The sequence below is a fragment of the Phoenix dactylifera genome, unplaced genomic scaffold, assembly GCF_009389715.1.
Source record: "Phoenix dactylifera cultivar Barhee BC4 unplaced genomic scaffold, palm_55x_up_171113_PBpolish2nd_filt_p 000051F, whole genome shotgun sequence".
In the NCBI taxonomy this organism is placed as follows: Eukaryota; Viridiplantae; Streptophyta; class Magnoliopsida; order Arecales; family Arecaceae; genus Phoenix; species Phoenix dactylifera.
In genome coordinates this window covers 935,133-957,710 of record NW_024067670.1, presented here as the reverse complement: position 1 = coordinate 957,710, position 22,578 = coordinate 935,133, and the positions used below count along the sequence as shown (strand labels likewise).

Sequence of the window (22,578 nt, the reverse complement as noted above, 5' to 3'; positions counted from 1 at the left end):
GTAGGTTGTTGGTAAGCCCGTAAAACCAATGTAGGTTGTTGGTAAGCCCGTAAAACCAACGTAGGTTGTTGGTAACCCCGTAAAACCAACATAGGTTCTTGGTAAGCCCGTAAAACCAATTGTGAAGGTTTGTTGGTGAGCCCGTAAAACCAACATAGGTTCTTGGTGATCCCGGAAAACCAAATTGTAAAGGTTTTGGATTGTGAGCCCGGAAAACAATCCTACTGTAATCCGAGGGGTTATAGTAAAATTTCCAAGGGGACGCTTGGGGAGTGGACGTAGGTGCCTTGGGGTGCACCGAACCACTATATATCGCTGTGTTTGTGTTGTGCTTGTTCTTATGCTTATTATTGCATTATCTTTCATCTTTACTCTAGTTTAATTCATTCAAGTAATTTAAGAAAGCATTCACCGCACTTAATTAAGAAAACTTTTAAAACACCAAAAGTTTAGAAGAAACCAATTCACCCCCCCCCCCTCTTGGGTTGTCACCTCGGGCAACAGTTATATTTGCTTGTTTAAGAAGCTTTGATTTGTTTTAAACCTTTGTTTTTAAATATCTTGTAACTTGATTCAATCAAGGGATTGAATCAAGGGGTTAAGGTTTGTTGGTGAGCCAAAGGAAAAACCAACGGTGTTAAGGTTTATTGGTGAGCCAAAGGAAAAACCAACGGTGTTAGGTTTGTTGGTGAGCCTAGGGTAAAACCAACGTGTAAGGGTTCGATTATGATCCCGGGAAAACAATCGGAGTGGTTCTAGTCGGTGAGCCTGGAAAAACCGACCGAGTTCGTTGTGCGCTCGTAAAACAACAAGTTGGGTTGTGAGCTTGTAAAACAACCGGCTGTAATCTGTAGGATTATAGTGAAATTCCCAAGAGGTCTTGGGGAGTGGATGTAGGTGCTGGGGTGCACCGAACCACTATATGTTTGTTGTGTTTGTAATGCTTCTTGTCATTGTCTAACTTACTCACTTAGATAAATAGCTTGCTTAACTATTATCCGTGAATTCTTTAGTTGCAAGCATATTCAATCAAGTTACATTCTATACATCAAACTGTTGCTAAGTTTAACTTTCACTGTGCATCTATACAACTTAGCATAATTAATCAAAAAAGTTTTAGAAGTAGGTTAAAAGTTTTAAAAGATCCAATTCACCCCCCCTCTTGGGTTGTATCTACTGGGCAACAGGGTTTATCGATCATCGAGATAATCCCTGTGAGTCCCACCATCCACCAGTGACACCTAGCAGCATGTAGTGGCTACCCAGTAGAATAGAATGATGAACCTCTAGGTGCAGTTATCGTGTGATACAGTCCTTCTATCATGGATCTCTACAGGACGGAGGTCATGGATAACTCGTCAAACCCCTTCGTCTGTTATATGTCAAGATTTATTCGACTCGAGTTCGTTAGTGGAAAACTCTTTCTCCACTTTATATTACTGCCCTGGCCAAGGTCTTAGAACTCAGTCTAACAAATCACATAGGATCACTCCTCTTCTATCAAGGTCGATAGATTCCATGTGAGTGCATACCCTACTCCTACAGTGAACTTACTGCAGCCAATCTACACTACAAGGACCCATATGACTAGAGACCATGTATACGTGTAGTCAAACTACAATAACCTCACTGTGAGTAGCTGAAGCACCGCAGGTCAAAGGACCAGTCATACTACTGCAACATCAAGTAAGTTACTGACGAATGGATAGACATCCAAGTGACTTCTTGTCTTGGTCACGCTCAGTACCCTTGTTCTCTAACAAGCACCTGCAGTATCACTTCAGTGTCGCTACACTGTGGACTCAAGTCTCGTCCATCCAGAAGGAAAGTGATATGTGCACTGATCGGATCGATCACCGTCCTCGTGATGATCCATTGATCAGGAGCATTTAGAAATTAATCACCAATGATACATGGCTCAAATTCTCAACTCTTGAGAATATGCATCATCATTTTATTAATTTCTTGGACGATTCATAGACACATAAATAATATGAATGAAAAGATGCCTTTTATTTATTCAATAATAAATAGTCAAGTACAAAATTATGTCCCTAGAATTAACAATGTGTCAGCCAGATTGGCTTCTAGGGCATACATTTAACAAAAACCACGTGCGACTATTTTATTTCTGAAATAAATAGAACAGCAGTCTTTGTCAAATGTAAAAATATGACCTTCCTGTGCTAGACATGAAACAGAAATCAAATTTCTGCTAGCAGCAGATACATAATAGCAGTCTCTAAGTAATAAACTAAAACCAGACGGTAGTCGCAGATGGTAGGTGCCCACAGCCACAGCAGCAACTTTTGCCCCGTTGCCAATCCGAAGGGTTACCGCACCTTCCGTCAGCCTTCTACTTTCCTTTAGACCCTGCACGGTAGTGCACAAATGAGCACTAGAACCAGAATCTATAACCCAACTAGAAGTAGAAGAAACCATTAGATTAGTGTCAATTATGAGCAAGTCTATACCTTCTGAAGGTGTGTCTCCTTTCTTGTTCTTCAGGCTCTCAAGGTATGAAGGACAGTTTCTCTTCCAGTGGCCGTCGACATTGCAGTGGAAACATTTTTCTTTGTCATTAGCCTTTTTCTTTTGAACTTTCTTCTTTGACTTCTTGTCTTTCTTCTACTTCTTAGCAGGCTTCTTTTTCTTCTAAGTAGACTTTCTCTTGGAACTAGAAGTCAACTCAGCAGCAAGGATATTGCCCCTTGAACCTTTCAAGGCTCCCTCAGCAGTTACCAACATATTTATCAATTCAGTCTTAGTGCATTCAATCTTATTCATGTGGTAGTTTACTATAAACTGTCCAAATGAATCAGGTAGGGATTGAAGGATCAGATCTACTTGCAATTTCTTATGCATGTTCATACCGAGCTTCTCAAGCTCCTCTAGGTCCTTGATCATAGTCAGACCGTGATCATAGACAGACTGCCCCTCGCGCATCTTTGCTTTGAAGAGCCTCTTGGACACTTCAAAACGAGCTGTGCGACTCTGCTCACCATACAACTCTTGCAGGTATGCTAGTATGTCCCTAGCAGTCTTCATTTCTCATGCTGGCATTGGAGTTCATTTGACATGGATGCCATGATATAGCACTTGACTCTGATGTCATCATCCGTCCACTTTTGATGCGTCGCACGCTAATCATCAGTAGGACGTGCTGGTAGTCTAGGGATATCATTTTCGAGTATGTAGCCCAGTTTCTCACAATTCAAAACAATTTTGAGATTTCTAAGCCAGTCCTTGTAATTGGTTCCGGTCAGTCGGTTGGTCTCAAGAATACGGGTCAAAGGATTTGAAGCTGACATTGTATCTGCAGAGAGTAAAGATTCTAGTTAGACTTTGTACTTGATCTTTAATTTATTCTAGGATCTTTTAGAACAAATGTGCCTCCCACTATTTTCTCGAATCCCTTACACTCCCCTGGTAAGAAAACGGAAATCCTACGCGACTAGGATTTCTAGTAGGTACTGCGGTCTCACCAATCTACATGGCACCTCACCTAACAGTTATTGGTGACACATAGATGGATGAGTGTACAACTTTTGTACAATGCTTCTTAAGCATGTTGCAGTGCAACTTGGTCTCTAAGCCATGAAGACCTCACCTAACAGTTATTGGTCCCATTTCTTAGTTAAGTCAGATCCACCGTATAACCGTAGAAATAAAGTCGTCATTGGGTCCTCACCTAACAGTTATTGGTGCACAACCCCACCTTTACCCTACAACATCTCATGTCTATAGAGAGGTCCAGCCCCCCGATGCAACTTGCCCACTGTATCCAGCCGAGACAAATCAACATCAGAAAGACCTTAGCAGCTCTACTACAGTGGAAGACCTATTGACTTAATATTGGTTAATCAAGTCTTAGTGTTTGCAACTTGAGCTCTTCATAAGAGGTAATTGAACAATTGGCCAGGTAAGCAGGTGGGAGGCTCCCCTTACTCAGAGAGTAAGGTCCTAATTAAGTAACCACCTTTCATGCTTTCCTAGACACCAATTAGATCAATTAATCTAATATGACTTGCTCATGTTGGTTCACTCTCGACTTGATTGAGGAGGTTTTAATTTAGGTCTCAATTGGGTTTGTTACATCATATGTAAACCTATCTACCCCGCTCTCATTCACATCACATGCAAATGGCACATCACAGGCAGTTATAATCGCAGCATCAAATAAAGCTAAACTTTAAATAGGTGATGATCATGGATTCTAATTAGGTCGTATTACAAGCACATGCACGTCAATCGATCAATTGGTCTTCAACTCTTGAATTGGTTCCAAGCCTCCTTGATTCGATCCTTGATCAACTCTTGATCCCATCGCCATCAACCGCTTAGATCGCCGTTCATCTCATGCCTTGTCTTCAACTTGATCGTTGACGTACAGGCCTCTCAAAACATCAAATAAGATGCATGCAAGCATCTGAAAAATTACATGACATTACAGATCACATTGTAGGTCATTACATTTGATACCAAAAGGGTTTGAATCCTATGATCATCACCACATGCAGCAATTATAATTTTCAGATCTGAAATCTAATTGATTATCTCATGACATAGGTTGCTGATCATGCTAATCATGATTCTAAACTTTGTAACCCCATTAACAATGCAATTAGAATCATCTTTTTATCACATAAAAATCAGCACGCAAAAATCAGCACCCTAGAAAAAATCTGCATGCAGAAAATTTTCAGCATGCATAATCATTTAAATTTCAGATCTAATAAGCCTATTAATAATTAATCCTTACCTTAATCTACGATGCCTAGGCTCTGATACCACTGTTAGAAACCCGCCCATGCCGCAGAAAAATTTCAAAAATTTTAGATGCAGCGGAAGAGGCATGCGCGGGATCAACCGTTCATCGCATGAACGTTGTTTAAAACTGTTCGTAGATTGATAAGGATTAAAAACTTTTTAAAAACATTAGAAGATCAGATCTTCACCTTGTGCGGGTAGATGATCACCGCAAACTGATAATCGTGGTTTTTGGATGAAGGTTCGCTTGAAGCCGTTCAAATGCCCGGCCTCTACGGGTATCCACACGAAGCAGGAACCGATCCAAGCTCTCTATCTCCCTGGGGTGCTAGCTCCCTTGCAGAGATAATTTTTGATGGCTGATGTCCTCCCTCTTAATCAACCCTTGATTGTGCTTGGGAGGAGGAAGAAGAAGGATGAAGAGATGAAGAGGATCAAAGCCCTTGGCAGCCTTCTTCTCTTCTCATGCGTTGAAGCCAAGGAAGAAACCCAAGAGGAGGGAGACGCCTCCTCTTCTTTTCTCTTGTTGTTGGCGGCTGAAACAAAAGGGAAAAGGGTGGCCACGGCTAGAGAGGAGAGGGCTTTCACATCCATTAGGTCAGCCCCCAAAAGCCTCCTTTAAATAACATGTGGAGCTCCTAACTTTTAGGAGCTCCCTTGAAATTATTCCAAGAGGGGCGCCGGCCCCTCTTGTTGCCGCACCAAGGAATCAAAGGAGGAGGGGCGTGAGCCCCACCTTCTTATGTTGCCCTAATCCTCATCTCATGAGGATTGGGAGGCCCTAATGTGGTTTAGCCCTAATCCAGTTAGGATTTAACCAAATCATGAATCAATTGGGTTCAATCTATACTAGTCCTAATCCAATTAGAACTTGAATGAACCATGACTCAATTGAACTCTTCAATCCTAACCCAATTAGGAGTCATGTTGATTCATTAGATTAATAATTAATTAGGACTTAAGAAAACCTAATCCAATTAGGACTTATTTAATTTTAGTCCTAATCCAATTAGGACTCTTATTTGAATTCGAAGTTTTAATCCGATTAGGACTCTAGAAATCCTACTCCAAGTAGGAATCCAAATTTAATTCAAAACTCCTAATCTAATTAGGATTATAGAAATCCTACTCCAAGTAGGAATCCTAGTCCTACTCTAAATAGGATTTCCAGTCCAAGTAAGATAGTAGGACTCTTGTTTTAAGTCCAATTAATTAATTCCCTTTGTTCCTTCTTCAACTTATTATCAATCGAATTGATTACTTGTGATTCCTAATCACGATTCAACCATCGGATCGGTCAATGCCTCTAGTGTGTTGATGAGAGCACAAAAGTGCGATCTACACATCACTTAAATTAGTATTATTGCTAACACATAATGATAGAAGTGTTGTATTAATATTATATTTTTGTAGGGTGCAGGTGATCGGAAATCAAAGTTAAAATGCGCATTGGGTCTAGAAAAGATGCAATCACTGCAGGTGACCAGCCGACTGCATGGTTCAATCCCAGTTACACACTAGAAGGAGCATTAGCCGGCTAGGTGCAGCTATATCCAGCAGCAGCATCCTCCCCATTTCGTGTGTCCATTTGAAGATCTCCCAGCATCATAACATCGCCAGCATCCAACTTCTCCCAGCCGTCCATGCGTTCAGCCGAGTTCCAGCCACATCAACCTTCTCAGACCTCTCCCAAGTTCCCAGCTTCCACCGAGCGTCTCAGCCTTCCGAGTTTGCATCCCGGTTCCAATCCTCCTTCCGTTTGAGAGCATCTCCACCCCAGTGTCCGTCTGAGTCCGCTTCTCCTGCGAGCCCGCGTACAATCCCCATCCACGCGTCCCAGTTCACAGCGCATCCCAGCTCCGGTGCACAAGTCCAGCCGTCCATCATCCATGGAGCTTCTTCCGCGAGCCATCCACGGTTCAGCTCCCACGCACCCTAACCGAGTCCGTGATTCCAGCATCCATGATCAGCAGCCATCAACCTCTTCTGGATTCGCAGCAATTAGAATCCCATCGCACGTCCAAGGCCTTGCTTCTCAGCTCTTCCGCGTCCGATTCTTCCGGATCCACGCACAAATCCAGCTGTTCCCAAGCATCCGCAGCCGTCCATGCGCGTCCAAACACCATCGATCAGCGTCCGCTCCGTGTTCTCAGCTGATCTCCACCGCGTGTGAGGAAGGGGGGAGATACTAGCTTCATATATCTCTCGGCTGGAGGGGGAATGCTCATTCTTTCCCATTGAAAAACAGAGGAGGGCCTCTGCCATCCAAAAAAAAAAAAAAAAAGAAGAGAAAGGGAAACAGGGGATGCCCTGTTTCCGAAAATAAAAAGAAAAAAAAGAAGGAAGAGGAACAGGGGAGTTTCTTTTATGTTTATGGCCGGCTAATCCCTTAGGTGAAGGGTGATGGAGGAACCTTTGATGTCTTATTTTTTTCAAGTAAATTCTGAACATTGATCTCTTTGCTTTACATCTATTCATATGTTTTTGGTTCTTGAATGTTTATTTATGAGATAGATCTTTTATGGTTTATATTTCTTGATTCATGGATTGTTTCGATGTTTGATTTGTCGTAGACGTAATCGGCACGATAAATGCTTAGATCTTGAATTCATGTTTTCAAATTGTATACTCCATGATTAGAACTATTCTATCTGATTAATCCTTAATCAAGAATCGCAGAATTTAATTGTTGAAAATAATATCATCGAAGGGGATCCCAGATCCCTACACCATCTTAATCTATTTAAATTTCGATTCTCTGTTTACTGAATTATTTTCTGTTTGCAAAACATCATCCTAATCCATAAATTTATTGAATTAATTAATCTAAAATTATATTAAATAATCTTATATATATTTCGTTCCCTGAGGATTCGACCTCGAACTCCCGAGAAATTTACTACTTGTGCGATTCTCCTGCACTTGGGAGAACAATTTTATTTTTGCATCATGTGTGTGACCCCATAGGTTCTACTCTGACTGGTAGTTAGATATATTGTGATCTCTATCACAATATCATTGAAAACTCCTTTCAATGGATCGAAACAATTCCAACTCTACTCATTAGGGTTAATCGATCATCGAGATAGTCCCTGTGAGTCCCACCATCCACCAGTGACACCTAGCAGCATGTAGTGGCTACCCAGCAGAATAGAATGATGAACCTCTAGGTGCAGTTATCATGTGATACAGTCCTTCTATCGTGGATCCCTACAAGACGGAGGTCATGGATAACTCGTCAAACCCCTTCGTCTGTCATATGTCAAGATTTATTCGACTTAAGTTCGAGAGCGGAGAACTCTTTCTCCACTGTGCAATCTGCCCCGGCCGAGATCTTACGAACTCAGTCTTATAAATCACATAGGATCTCTCCTTATTTATCAAGGTCGATAGATTCCTTGTAGATGCATACCCTACTCCTACAGTGAACCTACTGCAGCCAATCTACACTGCATGGACTTATATGGCTAGAGACCATGTATATGTGCAGTCAAACTACAATAACCTCACTGTGAGTAGCCGAAACATCGCAGGTCAAAGGACCAGTCACACTACTGCAACATCAAGCAAGTCACTGACGAGTGGATAGACATCCAAGTGACTTCTTGTATTGGTCACGCTCAGTACCCTTGTTCTCTAACAAGCACCTGCACTATTACTTCAGTGTCTCCACACCGTGGACTCGAGTCTCGTCCATCCATAGAAAAAGTAATGTGTGCACTGATCTCATCGGATCGATCACCGTCCTCGTGATGATCCATCGATCAGGAGCCTTTTAGAAATTAATCACTAATGATACATGGCTCAAATTCTTAACTCTTAAGAATACGCATCATCTTATTAATTCTTGGACGATTCATAGACACATAAACAATATGAATAAAAAGATGCCTTTTATTTATTCAATAATAAATAGTCAAGTACAAAATTATGTCCCTACAATTAACAATATGTCAGCCAGATTGGCTTCTAGGGCATACATCTAACATAAGATATGCACAATGAATGCATGGAGTCAACAACATGTGAAGATATGCGTTATCTATTTCTTCTACCATAGCCCTACAATTAAATGCATTATCTTTGATTAACTAATAAAACACTTATCAATTGTCTCCAACATATATTTTGAAATAGTTTTCTAGATTTCTCTACTATCAAGAAGTCAAGCATATACAAAAATACCATTTCAAATTGGTTTCATGCTAAGATGTTTATAAAAGGTTCAACAACAAAAATAGTGATAATGATAATAACAATAGTAGTCAATATAATAGTATTATTAGCAATAAAACTTAAAAAATAGGGAATTAATACAATAAAAATGTTGTCATATTGCAATAGTAAAAACAAATAAAAGAATATTAAAAGAATTGACCACAAATTAAAAAAAGAATTCTAATGAATCAAACAGAATTTTATTGCGATGAGTGGTGTAAATAAAGAATTTCTGGAAATTGAAAGCCGAAACTAGATATAATCTAGTTTTTTTGAAAAATATGAATGACGATAGAAAGAACATATTTTATACCATAAAAAAAGCATTAGTGGAGAATAAAATAGAATATTATTGGTTAAAACTTTTGTGGCAAAGTTGAGTATCAAATAAGTATGTCAATGTGCATATCAAAGGCTCAAAGTTGGAGCAAACTAATATCTAAAGAAAGCACCAATATCAACATATTAGTTATCATAGTGTTAGAGGCATGCATGGACATGAAAAGTAAAGATGATGTGGAGGCCAAATCATGGCAATGTTGGCCATTAAGAGTTCTAAGTTATTTATTGAAATGTGATCAACTTGGTATAAATCAAAATAAATGAGATTTATATTCATTGAATAGTATTGTAATCACTCTCTCCAGCTTAAGGAGGGGTGGCTTCATTTGTTCAACCTATTGAAACACTAGATTTAATAGGATGAAGGGTGCAAAATGGTTAAGAAAGAGGGAGAGTATCCCTCTATGTAGGACGATAAATAATAGTAAAAAAAGTAAATTAAGATAAGCAAAAAGGGGGGGGGCTCATAGAAATGGACTTAGCCTTAACCTAGAAGGTAGATCTAACTAGAAATCTCAAAGTCAAAGATAGTTTTGGGTTGTTTGAAATCAATAAAGAATTGAACATCACCTAACCAACTTTATAAATCTACCATCTATATTTAATTTAAATGCACCATATTTTATATCTATAATCTTGATCCATCATACTGGATGCAACTATAAATGGGTTTAACCATTACATGATCAACTTTTGAATTTGGTGATGCACAGAATTTTCCTATGGCAAAACTCAAATAGCAACTTGATTCTTATTTTAGAAAGTGTTGAAACTACTTAGAGATGTGTCAGATGAAGATTTAATTACTTTCCAAAGTCATGGTTCTAATAATGTTGATCTAATTCTTCAACAACTATAAATGAATTACAAGAATTCTAAACTGTTATTGGATATATAGGAAAAACAAGTACCACTAAAAGTTCATATAAAGGTGCTTTATATATCCGGTCATCTAATTCTTGCAATAACAATAATTAAGATGAGAAAGGAGAAAGCTCATGAAAGACTTCGTGTAAGATGAGCAATAACTAAAAGAGAAATGGAATTTAATAGGATGTTAAAAATGGATAGCGTGATTGTACCCAAAAAAATAGGGAGAAATGGAATTTAATAAGGCATTAAAAAGGGATATGTGACCACTAAATGGGGTTGAACTTTTCTATAGTTTTTTGGTACTCTTGGTGAATTTTGGTAAGGAGATGCTCTCTCGTCTATCCAATTCGACTACAACTTTCACATTTTAAGACCGGAAGAGTGCCCATTTCATCTTAGGGGCAGCAATTTATATATTTGTACACATAAATTAGGTGGAGATAAAAATATTGTGAATGAAATCATAAAATTAATGACAGAAAATTCAACTATTAATTTACAATATTTGTCGCATTCTTAATCCAAATAAATAGTACGATAATAGAATAAGTGGCACCTTTGAACCACCATTATAAAATTTATAAAATCTTTCAATAGGGTGCTGATTATCCTGCCTATTGCCTTAGTTTTGCAAGTTCGGAGTTTCTAAAATGCTAAATATCTACATTTCTTCAAACTGTTGTACCCACAAGTTGGGATTTTGTACACATGCCTCTTCCCTTCATAACATGCCTTCTTAATCCGGGAATATGAACATTAGAGATGTAATCCTTCCAACTGATGCTTCCCACATTAAAATCAAAGCTTGTCCTCTCTTCTTCAGACATCTCCTCCATTAACTTTTGAGTGTTTGCGTTATCAAACCTGGCATGTTAGTAAAAATATCACACTATTGATACAGTCCCTGCCTTTTGAATTTTCAGGAAAAAAAAAAGGAGAAATCTCACCTTCCACCATAGAAAGTATATGGCTCATATATGTTAGCTAGATACTTGGCTTGCTCTACTGATCTCATGCATTTGTTCTGCAATCTCTTAGATAGCTTTTCATGTGAAATAGCAGCAGTTACCCTTCCACTCCTTTGAGAAGCATCCATCCAAACATAGGAGGAGAATTCGTTCATGTCACTGAAGAGTTTCATTGGATGGACTGTAATTGGTCTCCCTTTAGGGTCCATACAAGGAAAAGTCTTAAAGTGTTCAAAGAGAAGCCTGGCCAAGTCTTTGAACACTAGCGGGTTAATGACAGACGAAGCAATTTGGTATATGTGCATGCCTGGCTCCCTACTTGACCCATGCTTTGCCATGGCTGCCAAGGTTGCATTCACAACCATGTCAACTGGGACCTAAGCCAAAAACCATTTGCATAAATTCAACATCTGTAGCAGAAATTAGGTAACATACCCATGCAAGATCTAAAGTTCTTGCTTATATTTTTTTGCAGAAGTACTGAATTGATTAACCAAAACATTACTTACAACATCCAGCACTCCATTAGGATCAGCAAGAAATCCAGTAAGTTGGCCTTTTCCATAATATAGAACTATTGGATCCATCATCCTAAGGTTTCCAAAAGAAAGGATAGGATAATATCATCGGGCATAAGATTTAACTGGTTACTATTTCCTAAAATTACAAAAAAAACAGAATTGAGAAGAAATTTAAATTACCTATTTCCTTCCATCCATCCAGGGAAGGGTTCTTTGCAGGCACTTTCAATAACGCTAGGTCTAATGGTGACCACTGGTATGTCTCCTCGCATGCAATTTACCACCATTTCACCCATGGCCTTTGTGAAAACATACGTATCTTGCCATCCATGAATCTTTGCCCTATTGAGTGGATTCTAATTTTGTGTTCAAGACTTAAACAACAACTTATAAACACACACACACACATATATATATATATATATGTAGGGAGACCTATTAGAACAATAAGTAATTTAAGAAATGAACAAAAAGATACCTCTCTAAACCCAAGTCCTTCATCTCTTGAGTCGTAGAAGAATAGTGAGAAGTCTTTTTAGAATCAAGAGCTAGCTTAATCTCAGTTTCAATATCCAATAATGGTGTGGATTTTGCAGAAAATTCTGAAAAACTTGTTTCCGTTGCTAAGGTGTCTCCTATAAGAAAGGGCTTCTCCAAAATCCTACCTTGCCTTTGCCCATTCACATAAGCTATTGAAGTGAACATGCAAGAAGAGAATGTATTGACTTGTGAATAAGCTTATTCAAAAAGAGAAAATGGGAAAAAGGAGAAAGAAAAACTCATAATTTAACCTGTTGATACGTGCAAGAAGAGCTTCAGCCTCTTAAACCTCTTTGCAAAACTCATAATCCTGCATGGTCCTATGGTGTTTATGTCCAGGGCAACATCATACCTGTAAAATGCCGTTCTCCTGTAAGTCAACATGAAATAATACTGACAAATGATTCTTTTAGTAGAAGAAGAACCTCTCATCAAAAGTGGTATTTGCCGCCGAGTTAATAATAACATCCACTTCTTCCGAGATCTCGTCAGCTAACCCAGCCTCGAGTCCAAGATTAGCTTCCCTGACATTCCCTACCACCGGAATAAGCTTTCTTAACATGAAAGCCTGGTAGTTGCTTCCATGGATTTCCTTCAAGCTTCTGAAGAGTTCCGTATTTACTATCTGAGCAGAAAATAAATATATGAGAAGAATCTAGTTATTTTGTGGGGCAAATAAATAGAAAAGCAGAGGAATGTATTAGATATTGAAATCAAGATTCACATACTTCACACTTCAATCTCTCCATTGCAGCTTCCTTGTCCTTAGCCTTGATAAGAACATAGATCTTACTGACATCTGTGTTGGTTCTTAAAATCTTCTCAATGAGAACTACAAACCAAAAGAAGAATAAACTATGGCACTAAACCTTTGAACTAGATCTCAAGATATTGGTGAGAAGATTATGCAAAATTTATCACCTTTCCCCAGGAAGCCTGTTGCACCAGTAATGAGAAACTTCTTTCCCCTAAGAAATCTAACAATCCCAATACCTTCGCTAACGTATGTCTCACTTGTACCAGGTGCTGTTGTTTCCTTGTAAGACGTCAAATCCATCATGCCAACATCCTTGCGGATCTTTACATTTGACGAAAAAACCATATGATCCTCTGTGACTGTTGCAGCAGCAGGCCTTTCAGTTACAACGGGAGGATATCCATTTGGGTTTCTCACATTCCCATTGCCTTGGCAGCGGACTATGTTGGTATGCTTCTTTCTCATTAACCATGAGAAGCCACTTGTTGGACAAGGCCTGCGTTGCTTATCGAACGAGAAACTAGTGGGTCTCTCAAGTACTGTGCGAGACGAGTTCAGGCATGAACTTCCCATGACTGCCAAGAAGTAGAGGTGGAAGAGAAGGAAACAAATGTGTGCAAGGAGAGAGATTATTAAGGAATCTTTAGCTAAAGAGAAATGAAAGCAAGTCAACCAACAAAGCAGATGTAAAATAGGAGTGTTGGGATTTAGGGAGAGGGTGACAAGAGGAGGACTGTTGGAGGGACGTTATAAGGGAAAGGATCAAAGTTGGTACCTTGTTGGGTTGGAAGAGGCTATCTTTTTGCCTCTCTCTTCATTCTTTCTTATAGCTAAGATGGCGGGATCATCTTACTTGGAATTGGCATTGCGAGTAATTTTTTATGTCTTTGGAAGCGGAGGTTGTTTAGCTACATGGTTGGCAGACAGAGAGCCCTTCAGTTTTTGCAGGTGAAACAATAACTAATCAAGAAATGTAAAGGTGATGCTTTCTTGAAGAGCTTTCAAAGATCACACGCCATTCTCATGTTACCATTTCATAAAATATTAATTAGGGTATTGCTATCTTTGTTTGGTATAAATTCTTTTTTAAAGGAGTCAAATATTATGTGATACATGTAAAAGAAAGAACGGGTATAATGGAAACCAGTACCTGTATTTGTAATTGCAACCAGTACCTGTATTTGTAATTGCATGTTATTATTGTATAAAATTAAAATGTAAAAGGCTTGTATGTATACATTAATGTGATAATACCCAGAGTTATATAAAAAGTGACCCTACTATGAAATTTATTGCTAATAAATGGCTATAGTTATACATGACTGTCATAAATGTATTGGGGACGACCAAGGTCATTTTTGCTCCTTCAAGTTACAATATCTCAAGAGGGTCCTAAGATCCATAGGAATCTAATTTAGAAGGATCCCCAGATTTCATATGAACCACTTTGATCACTATGGATGGAGCTAGATAGAGTCTCAAATCAAAATCTACCACATCAAGATGTTGAATCGTGTGCCAAACTTTAAAAGGGCTATAACTAAGTTATACGACACTCAATTAAGATGATACTTTTTTAGAAATCGGTTAGCTTTTCGAGATCTACAACTTTGGAATAGGCCGAATTAGAACGAAATTCCATCGTTTAAGCTCCAAAACGAGCTGGTCAAACCAAAATTTTCCTTTTCGAGAAAAATTTTGACCAGACATTATCTTCCAATCCGCGAAGAATTGAGCAAAGGAATAAAATGTAAAATTGATATAGAAGTTGAGATCTACTTTTGGCTAAATTTTAGTTTTTTTCTTAATTATTTTTATTGCTCATATTTATTTTTAAAGATCTAGTTGTATTGAAACTAAAAGAGGAATCCAACCCGAATTGTGAAAAAGATGACCTCACTAGTATTATGAATAGAGACTATGTACCTCAGTTTAGGAGGTGTGGAACATCAAAAAAAAGAAAAGAAAGCTTAAGCCATACTTTCACTATTCTTCCATCTTCAACAAAATTTATTTTGAGAAATTTGAGTTGAGCATGTTGAGAAAAATCTTCATTTTCCCCGATTGGATGATCCCTGTATATGATGGGACTATTGATGCAAAAAATCTAGGTAACTAACCAGACTTGTTGGAGACCTACTTTACTACAGATACTCAAGTATTCAAAATGTAGCTTTTGCTGGTGTCAAGCTTTCTAGCTATGCTCTTATATAGTAAAATTCATACATGAGGAACAACGGCATTTCTAATCTAACAATTTTAATCTCCATCGATGATCTTATAGTTTTCATGAAGTATATTGAAAGTCTCCACGAGAGCATTCGAAAGGAGCTAAAGCTCTTCAAAGTGGAGAACATTAGCGAAGCCAGCATTAAGAGCATAGGGATTCAGAAGTAGAATCGACCTAGGAAAGATAAAGGGCAACAAGTTCAAGAAACGCACTAGAAAATCAAGCTAGAAGGGGGAGCGAAGCAAGAATCAAGCCAACACCACTTAGAAAAATTACGACAATCATTGTAACCTCTATGGACACACCAAAAAAAATTGTTGAAAACTTCACCTCCAACTACAATTGAGAAGGAAGAAACCGAACGATGATGATTTCAAAAAGCAAAGAAAGGTAGTTCTCAATATTGTAGAGATCAAGGAACTGCCCAAACTTGAGCAAGCACACTCCACACTAAGCTTGATAGTGAGAAAATCCGAGATAGAAATTGAAGTAGACCCAGGGGCACGATACAACCTCTTTTGCTTAAAGATCCAAGCATCATTGAGGCTATTGTTGTGAGAATAGGCTTAAATGGGCTGAAGCCGGCAAGCCCAGTCGACTTTAGTCCAGGCCCAAAACTAGAATAGGGGAGCTTCCGCTCCGTCTTCCTCGAAGTGGAGAGGTCGCATACTCGGCACGACTCTGCGGAAAGTTGAACTCCTCGACCACGCGGGGAGTTAGAACCACCGTCGGCCGATTCGTGGTGTCGTTGCCCACGATCCTCACGGGCGGTGCAACCGCCCTCAAGCTTATCCGCTTCGGAGCTCTATTAAACCCATCCCCCTCATCCCTCTAGGAGCACCGAGATCCTTCCTCTCCTCCCTCCTCCTCTTTCCTCGGTGGTTGGTGTGCCACCCCGGCCAAGCACCGCCCCCCAGAGCCTCCTTTTCTCTCCATTTCCTCCGTCTACTCTGTTTTGAGACTTCTTCTTCCTTGCTTTGAACTCCACCACCGCTAGCTGTTGGCCGAGCTGTCCTCGGCCGAGATTCTCCTCCCTCTCCTTCCTCCTTCTCCTCCTTTTCTTTTGGTGACTGGCATGCCACCCCGGCCAAACGCCGCCCGAAGACATCTTTGTGAGCCTTTCCCTATTCTGAGATCCATTTGTCAAAAGCGCTTCTGTTGCCACCCCAAGCTCACCGAACCGAGATCTTCGACCGAGATCCCTTCTCTCCGCCACTTTTTGGTGAGTCTCCCTTCCCTCGGTTCTTCTATTTTTGATTAAATAGAGGCCAATTTCTTCTTCTATTCCAGCCCCAACCGAGACTGTTCTCATTTTCTCCATGTCGTCGGCCCCCGCAGCGGCCGTCGGTCGCCACTGTGGTCGGCTGGCCTCGACTGGACGATGACCACCCAGGTCTGGCCGCCGCTGAGGCTCTTCCCTCTTCCTTTTTTTTCCTTCCTCCTTGTTTCTAAGCTTAATAGGATGGAAACCATCTTGGGTCGTGAATAGTTATTTGGACTCTATTCAAAACTGGGCCCAATTTAGTGATTTTGGGCCTGTTGGGTCGTGCCCATCGTGGGCCGAGTTCAGGCCGCCATTGTGGGCCGAGTTTGGGCCTCTTGGGTCATTCCCATTATGGGCTGAGTTCGGGCCTGTTGCCCAAGGAGACAACCCAAGAAGGAGGGTGAATTGGATTTTAATTAAATATTGACCAATTAAAAATATAATGAGTAATTAACTAAATCTATTGCAAGCAAATTAGTTAGTTTACTAGATGCAGTGAGTGAAAAGAGAGAAAGAGACAACAACCAATACAAATACAGAAAAGTTTATAGTGGTTCGGAGTCAACTCTTGCTCCTACGTCTACTCTCCAAGCAGCACTTGGGAGTTCACCATAATCCCTAGGATTACAGTCAGTTGTTTTACAAGCTCACAACCTAACTTGTTGTTTTCACGAGATTACAACGAACTCGGTCGGTTTTCACAGGCTCACCGACTAGAACCACCTGATTGTTTTTCCGGATTCACAATCAAACCCAATTAATTTTTTCCGGTTCACCAACCACAACCTTACACCGTTGGTTTTATCTTTGGCTCACCAACAAACCTTACAACCCTTCATTCAATCTCCTGATTGAATCAAGTAAGAAAAACAAAGTTTGGGAGTTCACAAAGAAAGCTTCTAAAAAAGTAAGTGTGAGAGCAATATAATCAAAGTAGAGTTATAAGCCCTCAAACAGATTTTAGATGAGGAAGTGGGGGCTTCTCAATTTCTGAGTCTCCTCTTGAATGTGCCGAATGATGGAGAACAGTAGTAGAGCCTTGAATGCGAAGGAAGCACTTTCAGATTTGAGTTGAATGCACTTCTTCCTTCTTTTTCTTGGATTTACTCAACGGAAGCTCTTGGTGGTTGAAAATGCTTTTGTACTTAGATGGAATAGCTCTCTTATTGTCTACTACTGTTCACTCTAGTTATTTAAGTGATTCCATTCGAAAACTAGCCGTTAGAGAGTGATTTGGAGCCATTCTGTCCCGTCTGCACATCCTGACAATGTATCCGTTGGGATCGGAGTCGACTCGTGCGATGTGAAGTCGACTCAGGCTTTACTGAAGACGACTCGCCCGTTGTTCAGGATTTGAATTAAAGTGCTTGTCCCGTCCTGGAGTCGACTCGGACCAACCCTCGAGTCGACTCGCCAACATCTGGAGATGACTCGGGCACTTAGGAGTCGGCTCGTTCTCAGGGTTCCAGAAACCCATCTTTCTATTTTTCTTCCTCAAGTAGACTCGAGTTTTCTTGGAGTCGACTCGGCTGTCTTGAGAGGCGACTCGAGATCTTCGGGAGACGACTCGTTCTCAGAGTCCAAAAAACCGATTCTCTATCTATTGAACTGATCTGCCTCGGAGTTGACTCGCGCTTTGTTGGAGTCGACTCGGCTGACTTGGGGGTTGACTCTGGAACTCTTGGAGTCGACTCGTTCATAGGGTTTCCGAGATTGGTTCTCTGCCTTTCAGACTACTTTTCTCTGGGAGTCGACTCGGACATAACGTCGGAGTCGACTCGCCAAACGTCGGAGTCGACTCGTAACCTTCTGGAGTCGACTCAGTAACAGGGTCTAAAATCCATCGTTCTGTCTTTCTGTCTGTTACCCTTTGGAGTCGACTCGTAACCGTCAGGAGTCGACTCGGCAAGCATCGGAGTCGACTCGAAACCTTTTGGAGTCAACTCGCTGACAGAGTCTGAAACTCTTCTTTCTGTCTTTCTGTCTTTCTGTCTATTCTCAGTCGAAGTCGACTCGTAGAGTACCGAAGTCGACTCAAACTTTTGCTAGAACCTTTAAACCACTCGGAGTCGACTCGTAATCTTTCGAAGTCGACTTGGGATACAGACTTTGGTTCAAATTGAGTCCAATACTTATCCAAATTACTTTGAACCAGAGCTTAAAGCACTTAACTAGAAATTCACACATATTTGCCTGAAACACTAGATTGAATTCATTAGTACAACATAAAATATACTCAAATGCTTTGAGCTCATCAAAATTAAATAGGGGTTTACTCAATCACTCCACAGGGCCCTATTGGGTCGTGCCCATCATGGCCCGAGTTCGGACCTGTTGGGCCATGCCATTGTGGACAAAGTTCGGGCTCTATTGGGCCATGTCCATTGTGGACCAAGTTTGGGCCCTATTTGGGCCCTGTTGGGCCGTGTCCAATGTGGGCCGAGTTCAGGCCCTATTAAGCCATGCCCATTATGGGCCGAGTTCGGGCCCTATTGGGTTGTGTCCATTGCAGGCCAAGTTTGGGTCCTATTAGGCCGTGTCCAATATAGGCCGAGTTCGGGCCCTGTTGGGCCTTGCCCATGATGGGCCAAGTTCCGACCCTGTTGGGGTCGCGCCTATTGTGGGCCAAAGTGGTAAATAAGTTAAAACCAATCATAGATAAATTACATTGAGTCCGAAAAAACTAAACATGATGTTGAATAGCCAACATGCTATATTTGATAAACCAGGACTTGGCTACAATTCTCTATTAAAACAGAAATCTTTAAAGAAAATATTTATCAAATTTTCAAGCTATTAGACAAGAAAGAAAACATTTTTAAATATAATGATACTGGGCACAAATACTTTACCTAGAGTAATAGACCAAATATCTTAATGGTAAAGTTGCTATTAAAAAAATTTGGGTTCCAAAAGGAACTATAATTACTACCCTGCAAGGACCCAAGAGAGCTTGGGCACCTAAAATGAAAACTTGATTCTATAATGCAAGTGTGTTTGTTAGCCCATAGGGAAAACAAAAAAATGGTACATAGGTAGTGGGTGCTTTAAACACATGATAGGGGATGAATCTCACTTTATTTCTCTTAAGAAGAATGAAGGAGGGGTGGTCACCTTTGGCGATAACCTTAAAATGTAGAGTTGGTAAAATTTGTATCACTCCCTCTTCATTTATTGAAAATATTCTGTTTGTCGATAACCTTAAAAATAACTTACTTAGTATTAATCAATTATGTAATAAAGGCTTCAAAGTATCTTTTGAGTCATCTATATGCTTGGTGTCCAGTCCTAATGAGAGTGGCATCAAGTTCACAAGGCATAGGCATGGCAATCTATACTTGGTCAATCTGGACCATTTATCTATAAAAAACTTGCAATACTTAGTAGCCATGAATGCCAAAATCAGTAAGACTAGTTGGTTGTAGTATCATAGACTAGCTTATGTAAGTATGGATCTGATTTCAAAATTAGCTAGAAAAGATTTTGTTATAGGTCTACCAAAATTGAGTCTTGAAAAATATAAAATCTGTGATGCTTGCCAGCTAGAAAAATAGACTAGAGTTTCATTTAAATCTAAAAATATGGTTTCAACCTTCAGGCCTTTAGAACTCTTGCACATGAATTTATTTGGGCCAACAAGAACTTCAAGTCTTGGTAGCAAATATTTTGGCTTTGTTGTTTTAGATGACTTTTCAAAATTTACATGGGTACTATTTCTTAGGCACAAAAATGAAGCATTTTCTGTATTCTCAAAAATATATAAAAGAATTTCAAATGAAAAAGATTTATATGGTCTTAAAATAAGAAGTGATCATGGTACCGAATTTAAACAATATGAATTTAAAAAGTTTTGTAATGAAAATAGAATTAAACATAACTTTTCTTCACCAAGGGCACCTCAACAAAATAGGATGATTGAAAGAAAAAATAGAACCCTTTTAAACAGGATTTCTATAAGACCTTTGATAAAGAAAACACCTTTGATAAAGCTCTTCATGTCATCCAGAGAATCAGTGATGTCGTCGTAAAGTTTCCACTTGGGGCATCTTGAACCGAGATGAGATCGGTTCCTTCATGATATGCCGGAAGAAGGGGGCTCCGAGGTGAAGTTGAGGTTGTCGTTCACCCTCAAAGCCTACCTCCTGAGGGCATGGATCTGCCGGTCTATTTTCTCGATTATCCTATTGAGGTCGGCATCTTGCTAGGGTGGGGCTCCACGAATCGAACAAGCGAGAGGCTCTAGACGAAGTCCCTACCGGAATGGGGGCTTGGAGTATATTGTTTTTCATCCCAGCCGAGACTACTCTACTAAGTATGTCGGTTCCAACATGACCGCTTGAGGTCCCAGTCCTGAGAGCTGTGGCCGACCAAATGCATATGGTGCGCCGGTGACTGAGAGTGGTGGCTGGGCTGGCCGGATTCCGGCTAAACCAACTCCGGTCATGCTGCAGACCCTGGATCGCCGTAGTCAATGCATGTACCTGTTGAATGAGCAGGTTGAACTGTTTATTGCCCACGGACGCGGCAGGCTGTTCTAGCAAAGCAAGTTCTAGGCTCTAAAGCGACCCTCAGGAGTATAGAGGGCGGCGTTGCGAGGCGTGCGATGCACCACGGGCTCCTTGTGACCTCATGTTGGTTGTCTCTCTCTTCGTTAGATGTCGATGTAGCTAAGACAGGACCCTTCCTCTAGCGCCAATCTGTTGCCACTGAATTCAAACTGAGGTCGGAGCGCAGCTCGGACGACCTTGAGTTCGGCTCGAACCGAACTAAGATGGCTGGCCAAGGCATTGGTGGTTGAGCTCCTCCGAAGGTGAAGAGTTTTCGGTGGGAGACCTTCCAATGCCTATGTCAAAATAGAGAGGCAATAATATAGAAGGAAGAAAAATTTAGCAGATGGTGATTCTCGGTAAATAATATTGCATTTGTGTTCTTACATTTTTGTTGCGTACCTAAGGTCCCTGAGCTGACCCTTTATACAGGGATGCTGAATTTGTCATGACCTCGGTTGGTGTGGCATGCACTGATGGCCAGATAGCGATCGGTAGTACAGTCGTGATGTAAGAGTCAGTCGGGGTTGGCGGGGTGGGCGAGGTGCAGTGCTGGTCGAGCACAAACTACGGTGCTGCCACGACTGCAGCTGCCAAGGGCGTCAGTTGTTGGGACTATCAATCTCTATTGGCATGTGTCAAATCGGCTCCTCTGTCAAAAGTGAAGTATCGGTTAGCTCCTCGGTCGGAGCCAAGGTTGTCAATATTGGTCTGCCCGAGGTTGAGGTTTCAGATCACAATTCATTATTGATGACAAATTCTTAGCATTTTCAAGAGGCTAACCAAATATTCTCCTGGGGCCCCAACATTCCTTCCATCAAATGGCCATGTTGAAGTCCTCATCCAATTTCTGTCTGCCTAGCAAGATAACAGTAGCATCTACATATTAGACTGAAGATTTGCCGAAACAGCCCACATGATTTTCCTTTTAATAGAGACCATTGCTATTTTTTTATAGGAATGATGCTTAAAATCTTTGATGGTTGTCCTCATTCCAATGAGTAAGTTCTAATGTTATGTTTAAGCTAGATTAAATTTACGCATCTTTTATAGTGAATGCACACATTTTGATAGCAAGAGATGTATTTATGTACAAGCACACATTTCTAGTACTGAATGCACCAAGATAAAAACCATTGGCTATAGTGCATCGAGAGAATGCAGCACAAACGCATCTAAAAGTCCAAGATTGGACCATTCGTGCGATACATTAAATAAAAAGATAAATTCACAAGCAGGAACAAAGTGAAACCCTTTTTTTTGCAAAGTTTCCTTCTGGTTATCTTAATTCCCTCCATTTACCAACTCGGACCGACAAGTTAAAGATATCCCACGGTCTATTCAGCGCTGTTCTCAAAATATTGTCATTGAGCATGCAGCAAATTCCTTCATAAAGCAGGAAATTAGGAGCCATCAATAATACAAGAACCCCATCTCCATATCTTGTGTATACTCTGCCTTAAATCATGTTGCTAGTAGATGTGTGAGGTTTGCTGATGAGCACTAAAAATGTTTTTTAAGGATGAAGGTTTTCTTTAATCTAGGATT

General features: G+C 40.3%; 1 protein-coding gene across 1 annotated transcript; it reads right to left on the bottom strand.

Annotated features, from left to right (window-relative positions):
* Positions 1-10,874: 10,874 nt before the first annotated feature.
* Positions 10,875-13,562, bottom strand: LOC120104628 (fatty acyl-CoA reductase 2, chloroplastic-like). Its single transcript, XM_039116111.1, has 9 exons — positions 13,154-13,562; positions 12,961-13,064; positions 12,658-12,857; positions 12,484-12,584; positions 12,171-12,381; positions 11,873-12,034; positions 11,681-11,762; positions 11,151-11,548; positions 10,875-11,067 (listed from the first exon to the last, which is right to left on the bottom strand). The coding sequence occupies exons 1-9, from the start codon at positions 13,560-13,562 to the stop codon at positions 10,875-10,877; spliced, it is 1,860 nt and encodes a 619-aa protein (XP_038972039.1).
* Positions 13,563-22,578: the final 9,016 nt, after the last annotated feature.